This window comes from Lissotriton helveticus, chromosome 3_1 (assembly GCF_964261635.1).
Source record: "Lissotriton helveticus chromosome 3_1, aLisHel1.1, whole genome shotgun sequence".
NCBI classification, from domain to species: Eukaryota; Metazoa; Chordata; class Amphibia; order Caudata; family Salamandridae; genus Lissotriton; species Lissotriton helveticus.
The window spans coordinates 2114467800-2114494450 of NC_136061.1; the positions used below are offsets into that span (position 1 = coordinate 2114467800).

The 26651-nt window shown below is 48.5% G+C and overlaps 1 protein-coding gene across 1 annotated transcript in view; it reads right to left on the bottom strand.

Annotated features, from left to right (window-relative positions):
- Nucleotides 1-26651, bottom strand: part of TUBGCP4 (tubulin gamma complex component 4) — a 380747-nt gene that overhangs the window by 245149 nt on the left and 108947 nt on the right. The window contains exon 8 of the mRNA XM_078683319.1: nt 145-310. Coding sequence (XP_078539445.1) covers nt 145-310 — 166 coding nt within the window. The remainder of the gene's footprint in view (nt 1-144; nt 311-26651) is intronic.

The window sequence follows — 26651 nt, forward strand, 5'->3', positions numbered from 1 at the left end:
TAGCCTTCTGGAAAATATGGTAATTGCTAGGTTCAGTGCAATTCCATAACCATATGAGGATTACTGCAGAACATTTATAGAAGCAAAGAGAGACGACCCAACAGTATCATCTCAAAATACTCTGCATGAAAAGAATCTACCCACCTGTTCTAGTTAAGTGCACATTTTGATTCTCAAACATCTGGACGGACTCTCCAACAAACAGGATCTTTTCAGCAACTCTTACAGGAATGTAGGAGGGCAGCATTTCCACCCGCAACGAAAACTGCTTGAGAGACGGCGCCAGCATTTTCTCTTCTTCAATCAGGCGCTGGTCCGGCGTAGAAAAGGAGGGAGGAAGAAAACATACACCCCAGAGTGAAATGATTACAGAAGTATCGTATCAACAGTACAAACAAATGGAGTTCTTGCTAAAGAGCTTCCAAAGTTTCTCTCACATATGAAAGTGACAAGAAGCTGCTTGCAGAATGAGGGACCATATTGATTGTGTCCACAGGTAAAATGAAAAGTGTATGAACAGCGGTGTTTGTCACTGGAAATGTGGCCACTACATGCACAATCACTAACTGAAGAAGAAAAAACAAGATGTCTCACAACTGGGTACCCAGGGAAGACAGATAATCACTCTATTGTTTGTTGATGTTCTTACTTGTAAAATGGTCATATATTTTAACGATGTTGATGTTCAGTTGTAAATTGTATATTATATATGTATATATAATTGTTTCACTGAAAAAAATAAAGGTTAAAGGGACGTTATAGCTGGGTGAAAATGCCAGTTAACACATACTGTTTTAAACTAACAATACCACGGAAATTCATCAGTTATAATTATCTCAAGTAAATGTAAACATGTTTTAACTGACATTTTCCTTTACCGGCAGGGGCAGGTTTCTTTCTCTGCTCTCGCCAGGCGTGAGCAATCTCGGTTTTCCTGCCCACAAGAGCGTGGGCTGCAAAAAACATGTGTGCTCCTACCTGACCTGAGCATATCTGGAGCTCCCACTGGGTGGGAGCACACATATTGGCGGCAGGTAAACAGTAACCAAGGGGTGGGCTCCTCTGGACACAACAACTGAGCCAACCCTGGGGTCTTTTGAGTGTCAGGGAGGGGATCACACGCCGCCTCCCCATTTTAAATACAGACTCTGGGAGATGGGTTGCCCGGGGCCTTCTGAGGTTTTTTGGGGTGGGTAGGGGAGGGGTTAAAGACCCCCCTTTAAGTAATTTTAGCCCCAGGGATGGGGTACCCAGGGATTTTCAAAGTCTGGGGAAGGGAGAGGCTGTGCTGTAGAGAAAAAAAAATCATATTTGGCCACACCCACCAGGGCAGGCTACCCTCTCCCTATATGGTTTTAAATCCTTTTCTGCAGGACTTGGGACTCAGTCCACTAGTCCTAAAATGGAAGCTGACATCTTTGTTGATGTGGTGACAGCCAATCAGATGTCATCTTGACATCTGTTGGCTCAGTGGCTCCTCCACGGCAGATTTACACCAAGTTACAAAGAGCATGCTTCATGGGAACGCAGACCTAACTATGACCCCCCTGGGGGGGAGAGAGAGAGAGAGAGAAGGAGAGAGAAGGAGAGAGAAGGAGAGAGAAGGAGAGAGAAGAGAGGAGTGAGTGAGTGAGTGAGTGAGTGAGTGAGTGTGTGTGTGTGTGTGTGTGTGTGTGGGTGTGTGTGTGTGTGTGTGTGTGTGTAAACCCGTAGGTTGGACACATGTTAGGTTATTGTTTGTTTGATTATCAGTAGGAGTGTTTGAGTGTCTGTATGCTTCGTTGGGAGGTCTTACGCAGTGCATAGATGCATGAATGAGTGACTTACTGCTTGTATGTGTTGGAGGCAGCATAAGTTCAGGACTGTATGGGAGGATGAGTGTGTGCGGTGAGTAGCTATATAGGTTATTTTTTTCTGTGTGGATGAGTGTATATATGGGTGTGTTAGTGAATGAATGACTGTTTTAATAGTGTATTTGTGAGTAAGTACATATGTTTTAAACTAGTACATATGAGTTATGTGTGAGTAACTCTATGGATGAGTGTCGGTGTGTAACAGGATGATCAGGATGTATCAGTGTATGAGTACATATGATGAGTGAGTACATGTATGAGTGACTGTATATGTCTGTTGATGAATGAGTGGATGAGTGTATAGATCTTGGAATTACTAAATAGGTGTGTTGTAAGTGGCATTGGTATGTCTATTGTATTGAAAATGTTATTTTCTATTTTTGAATGTGTGTAATAAAAGTTATATTAGGGTGAGAGAAGATCTGCCACTCTTCCACAAGGATGATGTCATCAGTGATGTCATTTGAGATGTCATCAGTGATGTCATGAGTGATGTCACTGACCATGTCATGAGTGATGTAATATGTGACGTCATCAGCAGTGCATTGCGAGCGCGCGAGTTATAGTTAGCTGAACTAACTATAACGAGGGAATTTCAATGGTTTTATAGGAGTGAAATGTCCAGCTAACTATAACATGTGTCCAACCTACGTTTTTTTCAGTGAATTTCAAAGGTTTTTTAAATGCTAATTCCTAACTATAACGTGGCTGTAACCTATGGTTTTTTCAGTGAATTTCAATGGTTTTGTAAATGAAAATTTTTTTATGTAATAATTGTTATATTTTTTATACTGATTTACTATATTATTATACATTTTTTATTTTTAGATATATTATTTTTTAAATTACATTACATATTTTTAATATAAATTGATAAAAAATGTTTGTACACCTCTCTGCAACGCAGCCCCCTGACGCGTTTGCAGAGGGGAAACTAATTCCCCTTGCATACTGGGGGTCCCTGGGAGGCAACTAGCCCACCAGGAGCCTCCAGTATGCGCCAGGGGGCTGCGTTGCTTTGCCCCGGAGGGCGGCGGTCCCCGGGGCAGTGTGGGGGGGGGGGATTGGGCACCACCCACACTTCTTTATCACTATGCCCCCACAATTTGGTCCCCCTGGGGGGTAATTTTTAAATAAACATACCGGGTTTTAAAAAAAAAACATTTTTGGCCTTGGGGGTCCTTGTGGGACCCCATGAGCACGCCTAGGGGGTCAGGGTGCTTCTACCCTGCCCCCTTTTTGTGTTCTACACGTTTGTTTTTCTGCGTTCTTGTGCCTCGGTCTACCGAGCACAAGATGGCTGCCAACACTTCCTGGTTTGAAGTGTTGAAAGCCAATGAGCATGCAGCTTGTGCTCGAGAAGTTTTAGAACTCAAAAAGGGGGCAGGGTAGAAGCACCCTGACCCCCTAGGCCTGCTCAAGGGTTCCCACAAGGACCCCCAAGGCAAAAAAAAAAAACGAGATTTTTCGATTTATATTTTCGCCTTTTCGCCTTGGGGGTCCCTGTGGGACCCCCTGAGCAGGCCTAGGGGGTCAGGGTGCTTCTACCCTGCCCCCTTTTTAAGTTCTACACTTTTTTTCTGCTTTCTTGTGCCCCCAAGGTTCCTCCCTTTCACCCCTTCTGTTTAACCTTTACATCGCCCCTCTTATTTTCTCATTGCAGCAGATGGAGGTCTCCGTGTATAATTATGCGGATGACCTCCAACTTGTCTTTAATCTGTCTTCTTCCCCTTCTTCTGTTTCTAATTTTCAATCTATTATGATTCACATCCGAGACTGGATGAACCACAACCATCTGAAACTCAACCCAGACAAGACTGTGCTGGTGTTGACGGGTGGTTCATCCAGTCCCTGGTCTTCTCTGTTTTGGCCCCACTCCCTAGGTTCTCCACCTGTCCCCTCTACCTCAGTAAAAACATTAGGCATCAAACTCAATCCCCAGCTCACCCTTCACTCCCAGGTTAGTTCTGTGGTGTCCTCTTCCTTTCTTTCACTGCGCACTATACGCTAGGTGTCCCGTTTCTTTTCTTTTGACGCTCTGAAACTGATTACCCTGGCAATGGTCATCTCCCGCCTGGATTACGGCAACGCCCTATATGCTAGTATACCTGCATATAGTCTAAGGCGGTTGCAGCAGATTCAGAACCAGGCGGCGCGCTTGGTGTTTAAATTGCCAAAGTTTCACCATGTCACCCCCCTCCTCAAATCCCTGCATTGGCTCCCAGTCCGTGAGCGTGTCCAGTTCAAGCTCGCTTCCATCACCTTCCAAGCTCGACTGGGCACGGCACCGGTTTTTATCTCATCTGAGATCATCCCCTACGTTCCTACCAGGGAACTACGTTCATCCACCAAATCCCTTCTCACAGTCCCGCGGTTCCGGAGGAAGAAATGGGGAGGATCGAAATTTGCGACCCTTGCTCCACTTTTTTGGAACTCCCTGCCTCCAGAGCTCAGAGCCTCGACTCTTTATCCGCAATTCAGGAAACAGCTTAAAGCTCATTTGTTCACCAAAGTTTTCAATTAGTCCTCCTGCAGTTCTAATTCCCTTAGCTTAGTTTTTACCATTCCTGCCCTGTTATCTGCTAGTTGCAGCGCCATGAAACCGCTGGTGAACGTGCGCTTAATAAATAATTTTAAATTCAAATTCAAATTCAGTCTAAGATGGCTGCCATCCATTTCTGTTTTGGAGTGTTGACAGACAGTGGCAGCCAATCAGCATGAAGCTTGTGCACGGCAAGGTGCGCGCAAGGTGCGCGCTTCTAGATATATAATTGATTTCAACTTAAATTTTCTCAGGCACTACTGGAGGGATTTACACTATTTAACCAAAAGTGTGATCTGCGTACCAGACTCTACCATTTTGCCAAGTTTGGTGTAATTCCGTTCAGCGGTTCGGGCTGTAGCCGTGTCTAAAAGTCCTATGGAAATTAACATGGGGAAAACACGTTTTGGGACCCCCCTTTTTTCTCGGCCCCCGCTAGACGAATCTACCCAAGACTTTCAGGGAAGGAGCGGAGCGGAGCTGGCCAAAATTTTGGAAAATTCCACACAAATTCCTCAACCGGCGCCAGAGTTATTCCCAATAGAATGTTGTGGATTTCCTATGGAAACTAGGTCCTAACTATAACTACCTACTGGCGACCGCCAGTAGGTAATATATATATATATATATTGCAAGGACTGTTGAGTGGCCCCACTGTGGGAAGAGGGCCAGCGTACTACAAGGCACAGAAGGCTTTGTGATTTAGCCACGCCCCCTGTGGCAGGTGCCAGTGATTATATGAGCAGACGCGGCCAGAAACTGCTCTTACAGCCCTTCGTGAACAATGCCTCTGAAGAAAGGATTATTTCCTGAAACGCGTCAGGCTTTACATGTTCAAAGATTGCTCTGAAAGCTGTCAAGGAGCGAGCAGAGAAATGGATGCAAATAAATGTGCTGATCTGAACTTCGTGTGGCTTTGCTTCAATTTGGGGCTTCCTGTTTAGACTTTGATGGATATCGGCTGTTTGCCCAGTCGAGAAGCGAGGCCCACCTTATGAAGGGTTCGTGCAGGCTCTGAGAAGGGGCTTGCAAAGACGGAACGAAGACAAGAGCAGCTCCAATGCAGGTGGTGCTGCCTTGAGCACGAATTCACTGCTGCAAAGCGCAATCTGAGGGCTTACAGCGCTTTACTTTACTCCACTTGGTGAATACTTGGTTCAAATTGCAAGGACTGTTGAGTGGCCCCACTGTGGGAAGAGGGCCAGCGTACTACAAGGCACAGAAGGCTTTGCGATTTAGCCACGCCCACTGTGGCAGGTGCCAGTGATTATATGAGCACACGTGGCCAGAAACTGCTCTTACAGCCCTTCGTGAACAATGCCTCTGAAGAAAGGATTATTTCCTGAAACGCGTCAGGTTTTACATGTTCAAAGATTGCTCTGAAAGCTGTCAAGGAGCGAGCAGTCAAATGGATGCAAATAAACGTGCTGACCTGAACTTCGTGTGGCTTTGCTTCAATTTGGGGCTTCCTATTTAGACTTTGAGATATATATATATATATATATACACACACACACACACACGTGCACACAGAGAGAGAGATACTTTTGAAGTTTAAATTACTCTTTTTGTAAATTTCAAGATTGAGCTATCTTTGTACTGAAAGTATCCTCATCCATGCCACAAAATTCCTTTCCAAGCGCCAAACTCTAGTACAGTGCCTATGAAGGTGCAGTGGTGAAATGAATGCTCGAGCCATAGGAGGGTGACTGTGCCTCAGTGTGCTCTACTCGAAACTGCAGAGACAGCACCAAATAGGCCTATGCAGGTCCACTAATCTGAATATCTAGGATACTGAATAAAAAAGACTCTTTGGGCAGACAGTGCGGTCTACAGGCAAATGAGGGTTCCCCAACAGTAGCAACAACTTCTTTTCTGAGCAGCCTAAACAAAAACACTGTCTGGGAAACAACTGCTTCGGTGCATATGGGGCTCTGTGACTGAGGAACAATCAAACATCCAGACACTTTGTCGTGGAGAAACACTAAGCACCTTCACAAGCTTTGCCGCAGTGGCTCTATGGGTTGTGTCACCATGCCCAGTATGATCTTGAGCTGTGCTCTCCTAAGCACATGTAGCCTCTGTATATGACCCCTCATTATGCCATCTGCATCTTAGAAAATGAATCCTTTTAGGCACTGCACTACAGCTATATTTGTTGTGCCATCATACCCAGTATGACCTTGAGTCGTACTCTTCTAGGCACATCAGCACCTTATTTAAAAGGCCTCAAAAATTGTAGACCCTTGGTCGTCTCCATAAATAACCATTTATTATGTTTCTGCACTTTAAGAAAAAAACGAATTACTCCAGGCACTGTACTTTGCACTTTAGCTTTATGTGTTGTCTCATTATGCCAAGTAAGACCATGAGCCGTCTGTGCCTTAGAAAACACAGACCTTGTGCAGTTTCTGCATATGATTCTTCATTATGCTCTCTGCCCTTCACCTTTATGCTCGGAATTTTGCGCTTAAGCTTTATAGTTTAGCTGTACGCTATCTGTCAGTACCCTCTACACATTAACGTCCGGGTCCTGTGGCATTTCGGAACTACTATCATCATGACCCGCTACATATACGTCATTAGCATGCACTATTATTCTTTAATGATTTTAAGGAAAAAGGGGAAGATGTAAGTTTTAATACACTTTCTAAAATGTGTTCTAATCGTACTGTGTTTTAAAACAAGCTCTCATATAAGAAGGTTATTTTATGATGATTTTAAGTAGTCATACAATAAACTTGACATTGGCTTTGCCTCTGTGTGACCTTACTGTCAATGTCAGAGAAGCGGCCCAGTGCAATAACTAAGCATAGGGGCACGTAAAGACACTGTTGCAATGCTTTCCCACTCCACTAAAGAACATGGAATAAGTGCTCCACGAGCACCATCGTGGAGAGGACTTCCGGGTGGAAATAGTGACCCTCGCTTTATGCAATGGGATGTTCCACGTAATTAACAAGTACGAACACATGAGGTTTGCTTTTCAGAAAGCACGAGGTGTCTAATGCACACGCAGTCATATATTCAACTGTTATGTGTAAAGTTGACATATATTTATTACTCCTTATATTGGATGGCTTCAAATGGTAACAATCGAAGACACGTGTAATTACTTAGCCACCAAATTCTGTGAAATTAAAAGTATGGTGTCTCATCTGAGAAGTCCCGGGTCTACCCCATTAAACTACAGCACCTCTACTGAGAAGAGCTGGGCCTGTTTATCAATTGTACTGCAGTGCTACCGTGAAACAGTCACGGGAGAGAACTGGCAACACAAATGTAAGCTTCGTGAGGCAGAGAGTCATTACAAGGACCCCCTGTTACTAATGTAAGTTCCCAGGGCAGGGAAAATGCAATTCTTAAAGAAAAAATCCCTAGGCAATCATAGATCTATGGGATATATAAGACCTTATACCAAACACACGATATTTATGAACTCAGTGTACAATAATATTCAATACAGATTCATTTTGTTCATACAAAAATCTTTAAAATAACCATTCCAGGTGTTGTGATAATTCATATGAAAGACAAATATAAAACAATGACATCGAAGTATAACCCACAAAATAAACAATATTGGATACATACAACACATATAATTATATAATCAATCATGAGACAAACTAATTATAATGTGTTAGAGAGAACGATAAGCAAATGAAAAAAATCAAGAACATCATAGATCAGCAAAACAATCTAGTGGTTTTTGATGTATTGATGAATCTTCTTAGTATCTCCGCTTCGGGAGATATGCATTTCAACATATTAGATGTCTGCCCTGTACCCTGTTCACCCTTCCGAGGCTTTACCCAGTGACCCACTAAACCCACATTTCTCTTTCATTTGTACACTCCGAGGAATTAACCTTTCACATGTACACACCATGTACTATATTTGTCTGGCAGCAGTTACATAACTTGATGTGTAAAAAACCTTGCATTCTATTAAACTGCTTCCTTGACACGGTCTATTCTGTGACCACTGAAACGAAAAGTGTACTTCTGATGCAGCCTTCACAGCTCTCAGTACTACCCTAGTCTGAAACACCGCCTAAGCCCGGCCCCAAATGGGGATCGTAATCTCTGAACTTCATTAAACGCATGTGGCCTCATTCAGTAAGGAACAGTAATCAAGTAAAATACATTTAGATTTAAGGCAAACTAGTTACCTAAACTACTGAGAAAAACAAACGTATTTTTATATTTGTAATAAATACTTAAAACACTACCGCTCTACCCTGTTAAAATTGCTCACTATAATATTGCTTTTCACCTCCCATTTTCCAACACGTATTTAATTATAGAACACGTCTATTAAAAAATCGGAATGTTTTCAAATGTATCCTCTTCAGCACTGAATATAAGCGAATATTACAATACGTTATCAAGCTGTGAGAGAAGCTCCTGTCATGAAATATGTGTCTAGTCAATGGCCTCTCTCTAGGTAGCGTTTGAAGAAGGAGGAGGCCTTAAACTACAGTAAAAAAATTTAAAAAATAAAACTTGCTCTACGATAATTCCACAAGGCATGCTAAGGCATGAATGTTCAACAATAAAACACAAGCAGAATGGGTTAAATCCATGCAGTTAGATGAAATCATAGCATACACTAGGTGCCATGTTAAACAAAGGCTTTTGTTGTGATAGTGTCCCAGTGTCTGCAAAGAAAGGGATAAAGGGTGCCCTAAGCCCCCTTTAACGCCTGCTTTGCAATTTCTGAATGGCAAGCTATTGAATCTCTGGTGGCAAACATCTCCACTATGCACAGTGACTCCACGTAGAGCTCATTAGCCTTGTTGCAGGGATTCTGTTTGGAAACACAACTGTGCCTTAGGAGAATAGTACGTCAGAATGTAGGGATTGAGTCTAACTACTACCTCAGTAACTGTAGGCCCAAATCCGACCAACTCACAGTGCCTCACTTGCACTCCTAACCTTCCAGAGTAACAGGTGGTTTCAGCAAACCTAGAACATGAACCTATGGGAACCATGGAAATAGATCATCACCTTTCGTTCTCACTCATGCGTGTCCACAGTAAACAGAAGAAAGACACGAAGGAAGTTTACAATATATTTATTAAAACTATCGCAGTCCAGTTTGAAGCAGGTTTTCTGAGATTAGTATACAAAAACATTACTAACATTACTAACAGACCTTATACTATGAACAGCCTGACTATGGCAACTAATATATCCATCTTACCCTACCCTGACTATGTGAGCACAGGAATATTTTTGTGATCTCTGGAATAAGCACAGAACCCCATACTTGGTATGTAGTTAGGTGGTCTGCATCGTAGGTGTAAACTCAGTTTATGCAAGGCTGCTGCCTCCATTCCAAGACCTGTCCCTCTGCTGAAATTCTTCCCTCTAACGTCAAAAGGGTTGAGACACAGTTTATATTATAGAAACTGTTTTGTTAGACATCCTGCAGCTGTGCTATTGTGTTATGTCTAGAAAAGTTAGATGTTCTGACCGGGCCAACAAAACAGTATATTGTTTGACCTTGTACGAACTGTCCTGACTAAATTCCAGAAAATGTTACTGAATAATACATAATATGCATAGCATGCTAAAACAATATACCAGTGTTGGAAAACGAGGCAGCATCTGTGAGGCCTGCACAAATAACATGACACATTTGTCCTTCACTGGGAACCAAACACCCTAGGGCAGCGCCTGACTCTCAGAGGGTAGCGTTGCAGAGCAGTCTGAGGCTTACTCAAGGGAGGTGGTGTGGGCTAGTAATCGCCATTTGTAGGTGCGCAAAAATAACCCTCAATAATGGATTGTCCAGTCTGTACTTTGCTTTATAAAAGTAAGAGTACATTTATTAAACACACACACCACTCAAAACTATACACCAATTTACAAATATACATAAGCTTTTGGAATTACTTTGTGACATTGCATAACATCTCCACCCCTCCCGCAGGGGCGGGGTGTGGGGTCTAGTACCACCACTCCTATGTATGCACATCATCTTACCCCCAATGCAATTAGTTGAACCTATCCTGGAGCGAGGGCCCTGGGCACTGTGGCACCATCCCAGTGGTATCCCCCTCCCATTACCTCAACAAGCATTAAACAGGGATACACCTGCCTTGGTGACACATGACCCTGACCAAGCATCTCCTACTGACCCTGAAGTATACACCTCTACATCTTAAGGGGTAACAGTCTGGGGTCTTCACCTAAGCGCATTTGCAAGACTACATGTTTACGCACACTTTAGAATGACAGTACTCAGCACATTTGGATAGCATTAAAAATGCTTTCCTATTATAGCTCCTAAAGGCATCACAGACGATCACAGTATTAAGTTGTAAATACCGTCAGACACCCTAGCAGGAGTGTCTAGCCACTTAAATACACTTTGCTTGTGACATCCTTACACCAGTACTTCACATTGAACATCAGTCCCTCTAAAAGAAATAACCATTAATAAATGCATTTCAGTGCAATTAAGCCATTTCACCTCCAGGGGATGCCGATCTCGAGACATCGCCAACTCAGCCCTTCAATCTTTGATGCACTTCTCAATGTACCCCCAGCTGTAGAACAAAAGTTCCAGCCTAGGAGGTGATGCAATCTTCGCTGAGAGTTGAGGGGTTATTCTTGTTAAATCCTCAAGAAACTTAGGGTGGGACTTAGCTTTGTGCTGGGGGCAAGCCGGCGGTGCTCCAGCAGCTCCCCCCAGTACCTTTTCACACTAAATGGTGACCCCTCTCCTCTGGGGGCCACCAAAACGCCAAAAACAATCCATTTCTCATGCCTTGCAAGGCATCATGGGGCGCTTCAAGCTCCTGCCGCTTTCTGGGGCATCGGTGGGGGCCCGGTCGCACCTGGACCCCCGGGTAAGGGTATGCGACTCGGGGAGCCCACACCCGGCTGCTCCGCGCTTTGGTCGGGGGCCCGGTCCCAACCGGGCCCCTGGCTCCTCCTTCCTTGTGAGGGGCCCCGGTCCCACCCGGGACCCCGCAGGCTCTCCACGGCTCCCGGGACCTGACCCACCCCGGGGGCCTTTCCTGGACCAGCGGCGGAGCCTCACGCGCTTCGCCGTCAGTGGGCCACAGGTCCAAGGTCGCTCACCTTCTGGGGGCCATTTCTCAGCCCCTGGAGGTCCGATCTGCCCCATTTTCGCATCTCCTTGCTTCTGGCGGCACCCCCAGCCACTGGGAGCACTCTCCTTCACTCTCCGGGTCTCCAAGAGGGTGCACTCCGCAGGGAGCGGTCTGCACTGGCTCCCTGCGCCAGCCTTTCGCCTGGCTCTCCTCCTGCACCTCTCTTCTCCCTGCACAGAGGCCCTTGCTTCTGCTCACCGGTCCTGGGCGCTTCTTCTGGTGCGGTTAGGGGCCTGGGTGACAGTCAGGGGGTCTCTCCTTCCAACTGCCCATTGCCAGGCTCCAGCACCTTCCACCTCAGCAGACCACACCCCAGAGAGAGCTTCTCTTCCTGTGCAAGAACTTTTTAAAAGTTGAGTAGGGGGCTAGCAGAAAGGGTCTGTGGGTCCTATCAAACAGCGACACATCACTTCTCTGCTCCCTCCTTGTCCAGCCTCTGGGTTTGTTAACAAGCATTTACAATGCAATAGGGCTCGCAGCATTAAAGTTTGAGTCATTGGCATTGTGTATGACAATGTGTTGCATACATTTTTCCGAAAACTCTGAATTGGTGTATAAAGATTATTTGCAAACTGTCAGATGTTGCTCAATAATAAGGAGAGTTGGGAATAATTATGCTATGCTATCTTTTGCTATCCTGTGCTTTTTTATTATGCTGTGCTGTGTTTTATTATGCTATGCTGTATTTTGTTATGCTATGTTTTGTTATGCTATGCTGGTGAGGGTGAGTGAGGGTGAGTGAGGGTGTGTGAGGGTGTGTGAGGGTGAGTGAGGGTGTGTGAGGGTGAGTGAGGGTGAGTGAGGGTGAGTGAGGGTGAGTGAGGGTGAGTGAGGGTGAGTGAGGGTGAGTGAGGGTGAGTGAGGGTGAGTGAGGGTGTGTGAGGGTGAGGGGGTGTGAGGGTGTGGGGGGTGTGGGGGGTGTGAGGGTGTGGGTGGTGTGAGGGTGAGGGGGGTGTGAGGGTGTGGGGGGGTGAGGGTGAGGGCATGTGAGGGGTGAGGGGGTGTGTGAGGGTGTGAGGGTGAGGGTGTGAGGGCGTGTGAGGGTGTAAGGGTGAGTGAGTGTGTAAGTTTGAGAGGGCGTGAGGGTGAGGGGGTTTGAGGGTGAGGGGGTTTGAGGGTGAGGGGGTTTGAGGGTGAGGGGGTGTGAGAAGTTGGCCTGATAGGTGATGTTTCCAATTCTGGAAACCACCTATTATCAGACCAAACAATCCCTTATGGTGTCAGGTTGTAAGTCAACCTTGTTAGACAAGCTATCCTAGGGGTAGCATGGACTAAGCAGCCTAAAGGCTTAACTTAAGAGGTCGTGTTAAGCGAGCTGTTTTACCACATACAATCCTGTAATATCAAATGAAAGGACACCACACAAGTATATATTATAAAAATATATGTGTTTATTACTAAAAACAATCCCCAGTATTCTTTATGAATAAAGGGGCACAAGCGTTAAATCAAAAGCACAGTTTAAACATACAAAGTTGCACAATTATGGATGAGGGCGGGTGGCCACTCAAACCATATACTAAACAAGTGGTATAAGAGATACCAATCGAACAGTGGTTAGGCCTAGGGCCTAGGGAATCGCTGGGAGCAGTCAGGACAAGCAGTGCTGAAGTCGGGAGAGGCCCACGGGATTCGGGAGCAGTGCGGAAAGCGCACGCATGCACCAATGTTAACCAATGGTGCGTAAAAGTTGTAAAGTTAAAGTTTAAGGACACTTCCGCTGAACCTAGAGGAACAAAACTTAAGACACAGACCCTAGAGATGTGTACCAGTGTGGGAACACCGGCGGAGCAAAGTTACCTCACCCACAGGAAGCGGGTGCACAGGGTCGAAGTTGAGTCGGGTTTCGTCACGCAGGCTCTTGGTGCTTGGAGCTGAAAGGGCTGCAGGCGGGGTGAAAGAGAAGTGTCCGGTGGAGTCCAAGAGTGGACTCGAGTCGAAAAGTACCTGAAAGCAGAGGGGACAGAGTCTGGGTCACTCAGCAGTGACCAGGGTGGAACCAGGATGGAACCAGGCAATGTCGGGCGCAATCAGGTCGCTGTCGAGGTGCTTCTCTCCGCTGTCACGTGGGCTCTGGGGCATCTACGACGTCCAGGAGCAGGTCACGATCTGTCCCACGCAGGCTCTCGCCGTCGGCGCTGTCGGCTTCAAGATTGGAGCAAACAACACTTGGCAAAAGCAATCCACGCGGAACCGGGAGATTGCTTCTCACTCGAACCAGGAGGGTCAGAGTGGGGGCTCCTTTTCAGGGGAGCTGGTGTAAATCTGGAGCAACCAGATTCACAAGTCGATTTCAAGTTTTCGTCAGCACAGAGGCCACTAGCCGGCTGGCAAGTGACCGGGCCAACGCGTTGAGCCAAAAGTAGCAGAAGGGCCCCACGCAGCACTCGATGAGTGTAGAGGGGTGAGCTTCAGTGCAAGAGTGGCTCAGGGTTGGGGCTTCTCAAACCCCGGTGTACAGCTTCGAGGGTAACTCGTGGGCTGCACAGTCAGCGTCTCGTGGTCAATTCAAGATGGCGTGCCCCACGCTTCCGGTCGCCTCCACGGGTCTCAGCTCTGCAGGGACTGTGGATCGGGCTGTTGGAAGGCAGGCAAGCTTGATCTCGTCGATCTCTGTCGCTCGAGTTCCGGCGGGAACTGCAACAAAGTAGACGTCGAGGGCTGGATGGTGCCTGCTGGTGCAGGGTGGTCACTCCTTGACCACAAGGGAGAATCTTCGGGCTTCCACGTTGAGTAGGAGGTCCAAGGGTCCAGAGTTTCGTTTCTTATGTTTCTTCCAGGAAATCTAAAGTGCATTGGCACTGCTCCCAGTCTTATACTAATTTTGGGGGCTGGATTACCTGCTAGGTCCCCTCCTATGGGTGAGACCCAGGAAGTGGGTGGATACACCCCCTTCCTTTGATCCAGGCCGCCCTGGCACGAGGGCTGGAGTGCCCCAGAACCGGTTTGGCCGGATTATGCAAGGGGCAGCCTTGTGCGCCCCAGGCAGTGTCTGGTTTCTTTCAGACCTCCCTGCTACAATCCACTATCTCCTGTCTGGAGGGTGGTGACACCCTCCTGTGACAGGAAACCCTTTGTCCAGGCCCCATTTGGCTGAGTTTCGGTCAGCTGCAGGGGTCCAGACTCTTGTCTGTGGCAGAGGCATCCATTTTGTGGATCTAAGGCCCTTTTTGAAATTAACCGCATTAAAGTAAAGGAACATGTCTTACCCCTCTAGAGGGGTGGAATGCTATCCCCGTCGCCAGAACTGGCGAGGGGATAGTATTCCAAATCGTATGACACCTTACACGACATGTTTTGATAAAGCCAAACCAAAGTTGCTATATAACCGCGAGGATTATAAGGCACTTAAGAGTATATGGTATGGCATTACCCTGAAACAGCTTAGGGAGTTGTTCCCGACAGCTGCAGACAGGCTCAGCTCATGCTAGAGCTCCATCTCACATGAAACCACGCACTCTGCCTCCAGGATTGATGAGGCCTTCCATAGGAGTGGCTCACAGGTTAATATGTGTCCAGATATAGGTTTAGATATAGGTATACTATATCTAAGCAAGGGGTGATTACACCACCTTACCCCAGCTGAGTGATCAGCCAGTTGTGTCAATTTAAGAACCAGCCAGGGGTGGCAAAAGATATGCTGCAGCCCCTGGTAGGCCTTGGTGGCCCCTATGCCCTGGGCACCTATAGTGCCTTATACAGGGGCTGACAAGGAGTCCATTTCCAATTGTGGTATGTACATAGGGTACATGTAATCCATTTTACAGAGAGAGCAGATGGCCTGGGGCCCTGATTAGCAGGGAACCAGGTCAACTAAGTCAAAAAACCAGCTAAACACAGGCAAAAAATCTGGGGTAACCATAGTCAGGTAGCCACCTTCCTACATAACCCCCCCCCCCCAAACGAAAGGAGATAAGGCTATCCTTGGCCAGGTAAGCCTATATTGCCTGAGTGGCCATATAAGGAAGTACCTGCACTAGCATGGGTACCCCCTGTCTCATGGTCCACTAAGCAGTCCCTCACCCTTTGGGTATTAGAGGGTCTCCACCATAGGGAATCACTACCTTGGGTGTGTTTATGCAAAGTTAAAGGCTGGTTTGGATATGGAGTATTGAAGTGAGGCTCTACTAAGTTAGGGCTTGGCTTCCTCCAATTATCTTCCACCATGTGTGCCTTTCTTTCTTTAACTGAGTTGCACTGTGCTCTCAGGGTCAACCTCTGGCTACCTAAAGCTGGAGGCTGGGTCCCTCTGTTTGGCTTGCTGGAGGGACAGTTCAGGTTTGGGCCCTTTGGGTCCCAGGTTTGGCTGTGCCCAACAGAATCCATCTGTGGGAGGTCCCTAACTGTTTTTAAGGGGGCTCCCTCAGGAGTTTTTAAAGTTTTCACCTCACTAGGGCTACTAGTTTTGGTGCCCCTAATCTGTTGATGGGGGTGCTTTATTTGACAGGGGGCCCTCTGGGTCTCACTGTCCTTCTTGTCCTCTGCAGCCCTGGGCTGGCTAAGGCAAGGGAGAGAGGGGCAGGTTACCTGCTCCAGACTGGGTCCCACCTGAGATGGGTCCACCGCCATCAGAGGCTCTGTCAGGCCAGGCCTAACAACCTCTGAGGCAGTTCCTTCATCAGGGGTAAGATCAGTTCCCTGAGGAGGCTGATCCTGTCCTAAAGTCTGGTGAGGGGGAGATTTCTCTTCCTCCTCCATGCTCTCAGTTTGTGTGGAGTTATCCATCATTTCAGGCTTCACAACGCACATATCAGTTTGAGTTTGGGCTGTGGCCATCACAGCCCCACCAACCTTTTCAGGAGGAGACTCAGTTTGGGTTTCTGCTGTTCTCATAACAGCTTTGCTATTCTGTTCAGGAAGAGCTTTTGCTAAAGATGGGGCAGAGAGTTTCTCAGCCCTACCAACCTTTTCAGGAAGGACATCTTGGATTGGGGCTGTAGCCATTACAGCCCCACTAACCTTTCCATTGGAATTTACCATTCTAGAATGGATTTCCTGTTCAACCTCAGCCCAGGCTGAGATTTCCAAATCATTACCAAGTAGGCAGTCTACAGGCAAGTTTGGTGACACTGCCACTCTCTTTGGGCCAATGACACCTCCCCAGCTGAGACTTACTACTGCCATGGGATGATTTGTTTGGATTCCATCAATGTTTGTAACCTGGTATGTGACACCAGGTAAAAGTTGCTTAGAGGGGACTATGCCATCAGCCACCATGGTGATGCTAGCCCCTGTGTCTCTAAAAGCTTCAACTTTCAAACCATTGATGATGGGTTTTTGTCTATATTTGCTCAAAGTATTTGGGCAATCAGAGAAGTTGGCAAACCCCATGCCAGTCTCATAAACAAGATTATTTGGGGAGGGGGACCTGGATAGGCCAGGGTCCTCCTGGGCTCCAAAAGTAAACCCACCCAGATTCCTGGGTGTGCTCCCACTTCCTGGGGGATTACTGCTGACAGTAACAGGAGGTGTTGGAGCTGGCTTTGGAGGTATATTCTCTTTATTGTTATTCTTGGGACAACAGTTGTCTGTTTTGTAATGCCCAACCTGTTTACAGGCATAACAATAAGGCTTTTTCTCAGTTGAAGAAGTGTCTTGGGACCCACCCCCATTCTTGGAGTTTTGGGGCCCTGGGGAAGTCTTTTCTTTATTTTTATCCCCACCCTTATCTTGAGGCTTGGTAGACTCCTTCTTCTGGTTACTGTCCTGATTCTTAGGCCTAATCCTGGTTCTGACCCACTTGTCTGCCTTCTTTCCCAATTCTTGGGGAGAGGTCAGATCAGAGTCCACCAGGTGCTGGTGTAAGAGCTGGTTCTGACAATTACTTAGGATCTGCTCCCTCATAATCAAATTATACAATCCTGTAAAGTCATGTACTTTGCTGCCATGTAGCCAACCCTCCAGAGCCTTAGTTGCACAATCAACAAAATCAGTCTAGTCCTGAGTCTGTGTCTTCTGGGTGTCTCTGAACTTCAACCTGTACTGTTCAGTGGTTAAGCCAAACCCATCTATTAGGACACTCTTCAGGACTTTGTAATTGTTTGCATCCTCATGTCTAACAGTGAGGAGCTTATCTCTCCCTTTCTCTGAAAAGGAGTACCATAAGATTGCTGCCCACTGTTCCTCAGGAACCTGCTGTACCATGCAGGCTCTCTCAAGAGCAGTTATCCACTTGTGGATGTCATCCCCTTCCTTGTAGGGGGGCACAATCTTTGTCAGGTTTCTACTATCATAGGACCTGGGTTTCTCTTTAGGAATATTGCTGCCACCAGTGGCATCTAAGCCACACAATTTTTGCTCTCTTGCCAAGGTAAGTCTAGCTTGAGCCAAGGTAAGTTTAGCTTGAGCCAGGGCTACCTCCTCCCTCTCTATTTGGAGTTTGACAGCCCTCATTCTGGCCCTATGCTCTGTCTTCTGAGAAGCAGTCATGCCTCTCTGAGATTCTCTAGAGGCACTAGAAATATGAGAGTCCCCTGAGGGAGATCTCACTCTTCTGTTGCCTGGGAGAATGACATGGTTGGATCTGGGGAGGTGCTGGCCCTCTCCATTTCCCAGTAGGTCTAAGTTGGCCTGGTTAAGCCGGGCAACTTGAACCTGGCTACCCCTCTGATCCTGATTCTCTGGGTCCTCTACATCTGAGTCCTCCTCTTCTTCCTCTTCTTCTTCCTCCTCTGGAGTGGTATCAGTTACAGGGGGGTTCACTCCTTCTCCTGATTCTAAGGGGGGTTCATTTCCCTTCTCTAAGTCATCCTGCTCTAGAATGGCTATCAGGATAGGACATGTGGGACTTCTGCCCCTTTTTAACCCTCTTGATATGCACAAGGCTATCAAGTCCTTTCGGGTTAGTTTGTCATAGCTGGAAGTTGCCTTGGTAAGGTCAACTGTCACAGGAGCAGACCCTGAGGCTTTTCCTGTGTCAGACATGACTGCTAGTGAGGTGTAAGTGGTGCACTTACCTACACTAAGTGTTTTCCTACTGTACCTTGCTAGTGAGTTGTAGTCAGGGTGTGCTAATCCCTTTAATCTACAACTACTAAGTTCAGTAGAACTTAATATGCTAAGCTTTTGATTTATATGTACCTAGAGGTACTTGATGTGATCTTTCAATTTGATAAAAGATTGCAATGGTAAAACAACAGCAAGCTCAAATCCGCACCGCTGCTCACCAATGTGAGAAGTTGGCCTGATAGGTGATGTTTCCAATTCTGGAACCACCTATTATCAGACCAAACAATCCCTTATGGTGTCAGGTTGTAAGTCAACCTTGTTAGACAAGCTATCCTAGGGGTAGCATGGACTAAGCAGCCTAAAGGCTTAACTTAAGAGGTCGTGTTAAGCAAGCTGTTTTACCACATACAATCCTGTAATATCAAATGAAAGGACACCACACAAGTATATATTATAAAAATATATGTGTTTATTACTAAAAACAATCCCCAGTATTCTTTATGAATAAAGGGGCACAAGCGTTAAATCAAAAGCACAGTTTAAACATACAAAGTTGCACAATTATGGATGAGGGCGGGTGGCCACTCAAACCATATACTAAACAAGTGGTATAAGAGATACCAATCGAACAGTGGTTAGGCCTAGGGCCTAGGGAATCGCTGGGAGCAGTCAGGACAAGCAGTGCTGAAGTCGGGAGAGGCCCACGGGATTCAGGAGCAGTGCGGAAAGCGCACGCATGCACCAATGTTAACCAATGGTGCGTAAAAGTTGTAAAGTTAAAGTTTAAGGACACTTCCGCTGAACCTAGAGGAACAAAACTTAAGACACAGACCCTAGAGATGTGTACCAGTGTGGGAACACCGGCGGAGCAAAGTTACCTCACCCACAGGAAGCGGGTGCACAGGGTCGAAGTTGAGTCGGGTTTCATCACGCAGGCTCTTGGTGCTTGGAGCTGAAAGGGCTGCAGGCGGGGTGAAAGAGAAGTGTCCGGTGGAGTCCAAGGGTGGACTCGAGTCGAAAAGTACCTGAAAGCAGAGGGGACAGAGTCTGGGTCACTCAGCAGTGACCAGGGTGGAACCAGGATGGAACCAGGCAATGTCGGGCGCAATCAGGTCGCTGTCGAGGTGCTTCTCTCCGCTGTCACGTGAGCTCTGGGGCATCTACGACGTCCAGGAGCAGGTCACGATCTGTCCCACGCAGGCTGTCGCCGTCGGCGCTGTCGGCTTCAAGATTGGAGCAAACAACACTTGGCAAAAGCAATCCACGCGGAACCGGGAGATTGCTTCTCACTCGAACCTGGAGGGTCAGAGTGGGGGCTCCTTTTCAGGGGAGCTGGTGTAAATCTGGAGCAACCAGATTCACAAGTCGATTTCAAGTTTTCGTCAGCACAGAGGCCACTAGCCGGCTGGCAAGTGACCGGGCCAACGCGTTGAGCCAAAAGTAGCAGAAGGGCCCCACGCAGCACTCGATGAGTGTAGAGAGGAGAGGTGTGGCGCCGCGGCCAGGGCGACTGACGCTGGAATCTGGTGACCACGGTTCGATCCCCGGCTCCGGCGGCAGGTTAGCCCAGCACCATGTGACTCTGGGCAATAGCTCGCTTAATCTTCCCGACGGCCCCCAGCGCCTAGAGACCCTTACGGGTGATTGTGCGCTTTACAAATGTGGACTTTACTTTACTTTAGAGGGGTGAGCTTCAGTGCAAGAGTGGCTCAGGGTTGGGGCTTCTCAAACCCCGGTGTACAGCTTCGAGGGTAACTCGTGGGCTGCACAGTCAGCGTCTCGTGGTCAATTCAAGATGGCGTGCCCCATGCTTCCGGTCGCCTCCACGGGTCTCAGCTCTGCAGGGACTGTGGATCGGGCTGTTGGAAGGCAGGCAAGCTTGATCTCGTCGATCTCTGTCGCTCGAGTTCCGGCGGGAACTGCAACAAAGTAGACGTCGAGGGCTGGATGGTGCCTGCTGGTGCAGGGTGGTCACTCCTTGACCACAAGGGAGATTCTTCGGGCTTCCACGTCGAGTAGGAGGTCCAAGGGTCCAGAGTTTCGTTTCTTATGTTTCTTCCAGGAAATCTAAAGTGCATTGGCACTGCTCCCAGTCTTATACTAATTTTGGGGGCTGGATTACCTGCTAGGTCCCCTCCTATGGGTGGGACCCAGGAAGTGGGTGGATACACCCCCTTCCTTTGATCCAGGCCGCCCTGGCACGAGGGCTGGAGTGCCCCAGAACCGGTTTGGCCGGATTATGCAAGGGGCAGCCTTGTGCGCCCCAGGCAGTGTCTGGTTTCTTTCAGACCTCCCTGCTACAATCCACTATCTCCTGTCTGGAGGGTGGTGACACCCTCCTGTGACAGGAAACCCTTTGTCCAGGCCCCATTTGGCTGAGTTTCGGTCAGCTGCAGGGGTCCAGACTCTTGTCTGTGGCAGAGGCATCCATTTTGTGGATCTAAGGCCCTTTTTGAAATTAACCGCATTAAAGTAAAGGAACATGTCTTACCCCTCTAGAGGGGTGGAATGCTATCCCCGTCGCCAGAACTGGCGAGGGGATAGTATTCCAAATCGTATGACACCTTACACGACATGTTTTGATAAAGCCAAACCAAAGTTGCTATATAACCGCGAGGATTATAAGGCACTTAAGAGTATATGGTATGGCATTACCCTGAAACAGCTTAGGGAGTTGTTCCCGACAGCTGCAGACAGGCTCAGCTCATGCTAGAGCTCCATCTCACATGAAACCACGCACTCTGCCTCCAGGATTGATGAGGCCTTCCATAGGAGTGGCTCACAGGTTAATATGTGTCCAGATATAGGTTTAGATATAGGTATACTATATCTAAGCAAGGGGTGATTACACCACCTTACCCCAGCTGAGTGATCAGCCAGTTGTGTCAATTTAAGAACCAGCCAGGGGTGGCAAAAGATATGCTGCAGCCCCTGGTAGGCCTTGGTGGCCCCTATGCCCTGGGCACCTATAGTGCCTTATACAGGGGCTGACAAGGAGTCCATTTCCAATTGTGGTATGTACCTAGGGTACATGGAATCCATTTTACAGAGAGAGCAGATGGCCTGGGGCCCTGATTAGCAGGGAACCAGGTCAACTAAGTCAAAAAACCAGCTAAACACAGGCAAAAAATCTGGGGTAACCATAGTCAGGTAGCCACCTTCCTACAGGGGGTTTGAGGGTGAGGGGGTTTGAGGGTGAGGGGGTTTGAGGGTGAGGGGGTTTGAGGGTGAGGGGGTGTGAGGGTGAGGTGGGGTGAGGTGTGAGGGAGGGTGAGGGGGTTGAGGGCGGGGGTATGTGAGCATGAGGGTGTAGTACAGATAGCTTTGCATGTGACTTACTGACAACTCTCTTGTGAGGTGTACAAAGACAGAAGGTAAAGAGTAATACACAGGAGCTTCTGAGCTTCTCATTTAAAGCCAGCACACCAGAAAAAGTTGTCCTTCTGGTCGTTAATTGTTGTAACGAAATGCGTATTTTTTTGTGTCACAATTTTAGAACAACGGGGCTTTCCACTGTACATGTATTCACTAGTACAGCGCAAAGCTGAAATTTCAGGTTGTTGCAAGAGTTCCGCCTAATTAATGTGGGAAAACACTGCTTACTGCCTCATGCAGGTTGCAGTGATCGAACAGGAGAACAGTACTCTGATGAAGCTCAAATGCTTTCCGGTGTCCCGTTTTGCTTCGCGCATTTAACCCATTCTGTCTCGATGTTCTGGTAAAAATACCTTCATTTATGACTTTTTGTGCACGAAAAAGGAGCGCTACGTGAACCATGTATGGAGAGCGATTGTTGAGGGAGCGGAATTCAATATTCATGACCTTCTCATGGTTCCTCCCCACACTCAGCAGTGGTAAGAAATATCGTATTACACTCCGGGCATCTGCATACCTGTCAATCAATATAATCATTAATTCGCTATTACCTAAATACCTGTCAGTATCAGTAGATGTAAGAAGTGACTGAACTGATGTCAGAAAAAGATCCCGGGTGTGGGTTTAAATCCGCGTCTGGTGTATGCATTCGCGTGGGTTCTTGAGGAATACTTCATCTTTGCCCCCTCGAGTAGCTGTATTTTTATTGTAACTTCTCTGCGGGTCCCACCCTCGGCTCCAGTTCTCAGGTACATGATCTCGCCCCCCGTGGGCACCTGCTGCCACCCCAGCTGGCGCGCCGAGTCGGCGTTCGAGGCGCTGCGCAAATTAATTTTCTCAGAACTGTTGGAAAAGCAATTAGCAGCCGCTCCGGATGAGGCCGGATCGTAAAACTAATTTCAAAAAGGGGGTGGTGATGGACAGAGTATCTGAGTTAATCAGAACTATACACGATGTGGAAAAATGGCACGCGCAGCCGCATCTTGTCGGGCTAATGGCTGCTGTAATTTTCGCTAAATAGGCTCGGCTAATTAGTGTTTTTGTGCTTCTGGGAGCGCGGCGCTGCACCGTGGCTGCATACTTTTAGAGGAGTTATATTTGAGTTGTGTGTGGCCTTTTGAGGGTTGGAGCGCATACCAAGTACTGCGTCCTCGGATAGCGTGAGAACTGCCGCCAGCAGTGGTTTGGTCAGTTTCGAGTCCGCACTCTACGTGCCATGACCTGTTTGGGACCGGTTGAGACCTGTGCAGTGCCCCGGCCCCCACCCCACCCTCAGGCCACGTGCTTGTTCTCACCCGGTCAGCCCGGCGCTGATCCGTAGATCGGAGCATGAATAACAATACAGCCAGCCTGCAGGGCCTGAGCCTCGGCTTTCAAAACACAGCGCCTTTAAATTGTTGCACGACGCGAGGCACTTCATGAAAGCTAGCCATTGATTCGTGAAGCGTAGCTGACAGTTACATGTCATGGGAGGGGTCGCTTTCTTCCAAATGTGGCCTTAATTTGCAGGAGGGGCATGCTGGGACTTGGAGTTTCACTTTCTTGGATCAAAGTAAGGCCTACAAGTCCCAGTATGCAAAGTGTTGATTTAATTTAAAAAAAACAGGACAAAATGACTGCTTAGCAACGTGGCATATAGCATGAAGGATGGCTTCATCTGCTGGAAACGGCCGCGCTCTGCTTTCGCAGTGACAGGGCAGTCGCCTCGGGCCTATATACACTTCGTGCTTGGAGCTCCGATCTGTGTGTTGTAAAATGGGCGCGGCGGTTGCAGACCGTTCCAGGTTGATGTGCTGCACACCAAAGTGTCTATTTCCTCAGCAGCGGTCAAAGTCCATTAACAAGACGTAAGCAAGCAAAAACGAAACCTGCCGTGGGGCGGGACTTCCGTCTTCGGAAGCCCGCGCCCATGGAGTGGCTGGAAAAGCAGTGCTGGTGACGCGGGGCTCTCATGCCCGAGGGAGAGCCCCTCGGAGGATGCATTAGTCCGGAGTGGCGGTAAGTGGGGCTTGGGGGGAGGGGGGTGCGCGTGTGTGTATGGCACGTGTGTGTATGGTGCGCTGGTGTGTGTGGGTATGTGTGCCACGGCGGGGGTGTCTGTATGCGTTGGTGCGTGTGCTTGTGTGTAGGTGCGCCCGTGTGTGTGCGCATGCGTGCAGGGGGAGGTGTTGCACAGCTTTCCAGGAGAGGAGACAGGAGCTGGGCACAGCGAGCGCGTTCACGTGCGCGTGGCCCGCTCAATTCCGAGCGCACGGCCAGCTCCTGTCTCCTCTCCTGGAAACCAGACTCGCTGACAATAGGGTCTCTGGCTAGACCGCCCTTCGCGCGGCTAACGCCACGAGCCCTAAGAATGGAGTCCTCCAGTGTCTCTGGCCACATGGCCTCTGAAACCCAACTCTTTCCTTCTTGGTGCAGCCTGGCACCCAGTGACAGCTGCTAATGGATGAGCCTGTAGCCCCACCCATCTTCTTCTTTGTGGAGAGGAGGCCCTAGCTTGTGGAAGAAAGGTTATCAATCCATCCAGCTGAGGTCAACCCTCAGCCTGGGTCTGGTCTTGGCTGGCTCAGAGAAATAAGACAGTTCTGTATGACCCAAAAGCAGTACAAATATGACTTTGGACTCTGCAGAATACTTATTTTCAACTACTCTACAATGGACTTTAGTACGTGTCTGGAATCTGTAGGCCTTGTGGAAGTCATTTTAGCCATGGGCCCCACATCCCCATAGGGGAATAATGAAGTGAAAACACAGTAAAACACACTGACTTTCCCTGGCATGTTCCTTCCCAGGGTATAAAGCCTATTCCATGTCACCACCCAATTCTGCATAAGTCCTGCCACACCATTCACTCTGTAGCTGCTCCTGGACTGCGCACGCTAGGAATCTCCCCTGCGCAGCTCCTACACGTGTGCACACGCATGTACACCCGTGTCTGCATGTAACCAGCACGGTGTCCCATACTCCAGCTGCTGCGCAGCGGCCTAGTCAAGCCAGGCGGACACCAGTAAAATCTCCATGCAGTCTCCTTCATTATGAGTTCACTGTGGATGAGTCACAGATTATGAGGCTCCCCCACAGTAAAAGCTCAACAATTAGGTGCTCTAAAAGCGAAAAATCCAGGCGGCCCCTAGTGTCAGAACCACCTTCTAACACACGCCGCGCCCAGCTGATTCCTACAGGGAAGAAGTAGCCACTCTACATGGGTACACTTCCCGTATTCAGCGATAACTAGTTATAAGGGGTTCTGACCAGACCCCCCTTACTCACCAGTTATCCGCTCAGACCACCTGCTTCTCCCATCTATGAAATCTCCACCCATGACAGGGATCCCAGACTACCCTAAGAAAACTCCAGGCTCTATGTTAGATACCTCCAGGTCACTCATGGTCTACAGGGACTCAGCCTAACTAGGCCCACCTTTGCCCTTGGGCAGCAACACTATGCCTACCCCTTCTATGGACAAGGTTACAGTGCCTCGGCACTGATGCGGTCTCCTAGGATAGGTCTACCTCCCATCCCCGGGCCACTAGCTGGTCTCCCTTCCAGAGTTTGTTCCAACCAGTACCCTCTCTCCATTTTGGTCCTTGCACCCTAAAGATGCAACCTCTCCGGACCCTCACCCTCAGCCTGCCGCTGAGGTCATTTTGCTGCCACCACCCTTTCGGGATGACTGTCTTCCCTAAAGAAAGCACAGCCACTCATGCTTTTCCCACACAGAAAAGCTCCTCTGACCACTAGCCAGACTCCAAAAATAGGACCTCAGACCGGTCTCACTACCCCACTGGCAGTGCTAGGGAGGAACACTGAGGGTGCCTTGTCAGACCCCCTTCAGCTCATTCCCCCCGTCGGTAGCTCCACACGGAAACTACCCTGGGAACCTAGACCCCTTTCTTGTTCTCCGCTGCGAGAACAGGGCCTCTGCACCCTTCCCTCCGAGAGGCGCGCTCTCCTCCCAGAGTACCCTTAGAGAGCCTGTGGGCCCCGAGTTAGCTAGACCCAGACCCACTTCTCATGGCTCTCCCCGATCTCCCGGCAGCGCCTTGGGAGACCGTCGAGGGACCTACATGGTCCCTGGATGGCCTGCACCACCCCTTCTGAAGAGCAGGGTCCCTTCACTTAAGATAGGCCCCACCTGCCTTCAGGGTAGTACTACCACTCTCAGCCAGGGACACTAAAGATCCCGGCTAGGCCTGCACCACCCCTTAGCGAAACACAGGGTCCCTTCACTGAAGATAGGCCCCACCTGTGTTTAGGGTGGAACTACCTTGCAAAAGTCCACCTCCTGCCTCGAGCTAGGGGAACATCTCCATGCCCCTGGTCCTTGTGTCCAAGTCCCACAGGACCTACCTGACTGGTTACCGGCTAGGCATCGCCCCAGCCACCACTTCAGTTTCCCTCCACCAGCTCCTGGCCCTGGGGTTCAAGTCCCACAGGAACTACCGGACTGGTCACCGTCCACCACTAACCCTTCAACTGAAAATTAGGGAGCACAACCCGCCACTCAGATCTTCACTGGGTCAGTTACCTAGCCCACCTAGGGGCTACCACTACACACCATCACTCACAAACTACCCTCCTTTGGGATCACCCACTACCAGGGGCCACCCCTGGGTTGCTCACCTCCCCACCAGTTACCCTGGGGGGCCTGCTGGACACTCAACTCTACTAAACCCTCCTCCCACCGTGGGAAAAGTTTGTTTGGGTCCCCCACCATGGGAACCCATGGGGGTTACTACCCGGAGTAAAGAAACCTCCTGCATCACCCTTCCAGTGGTTTTGGCCTGCGCCAATAGCAAGAAACTTT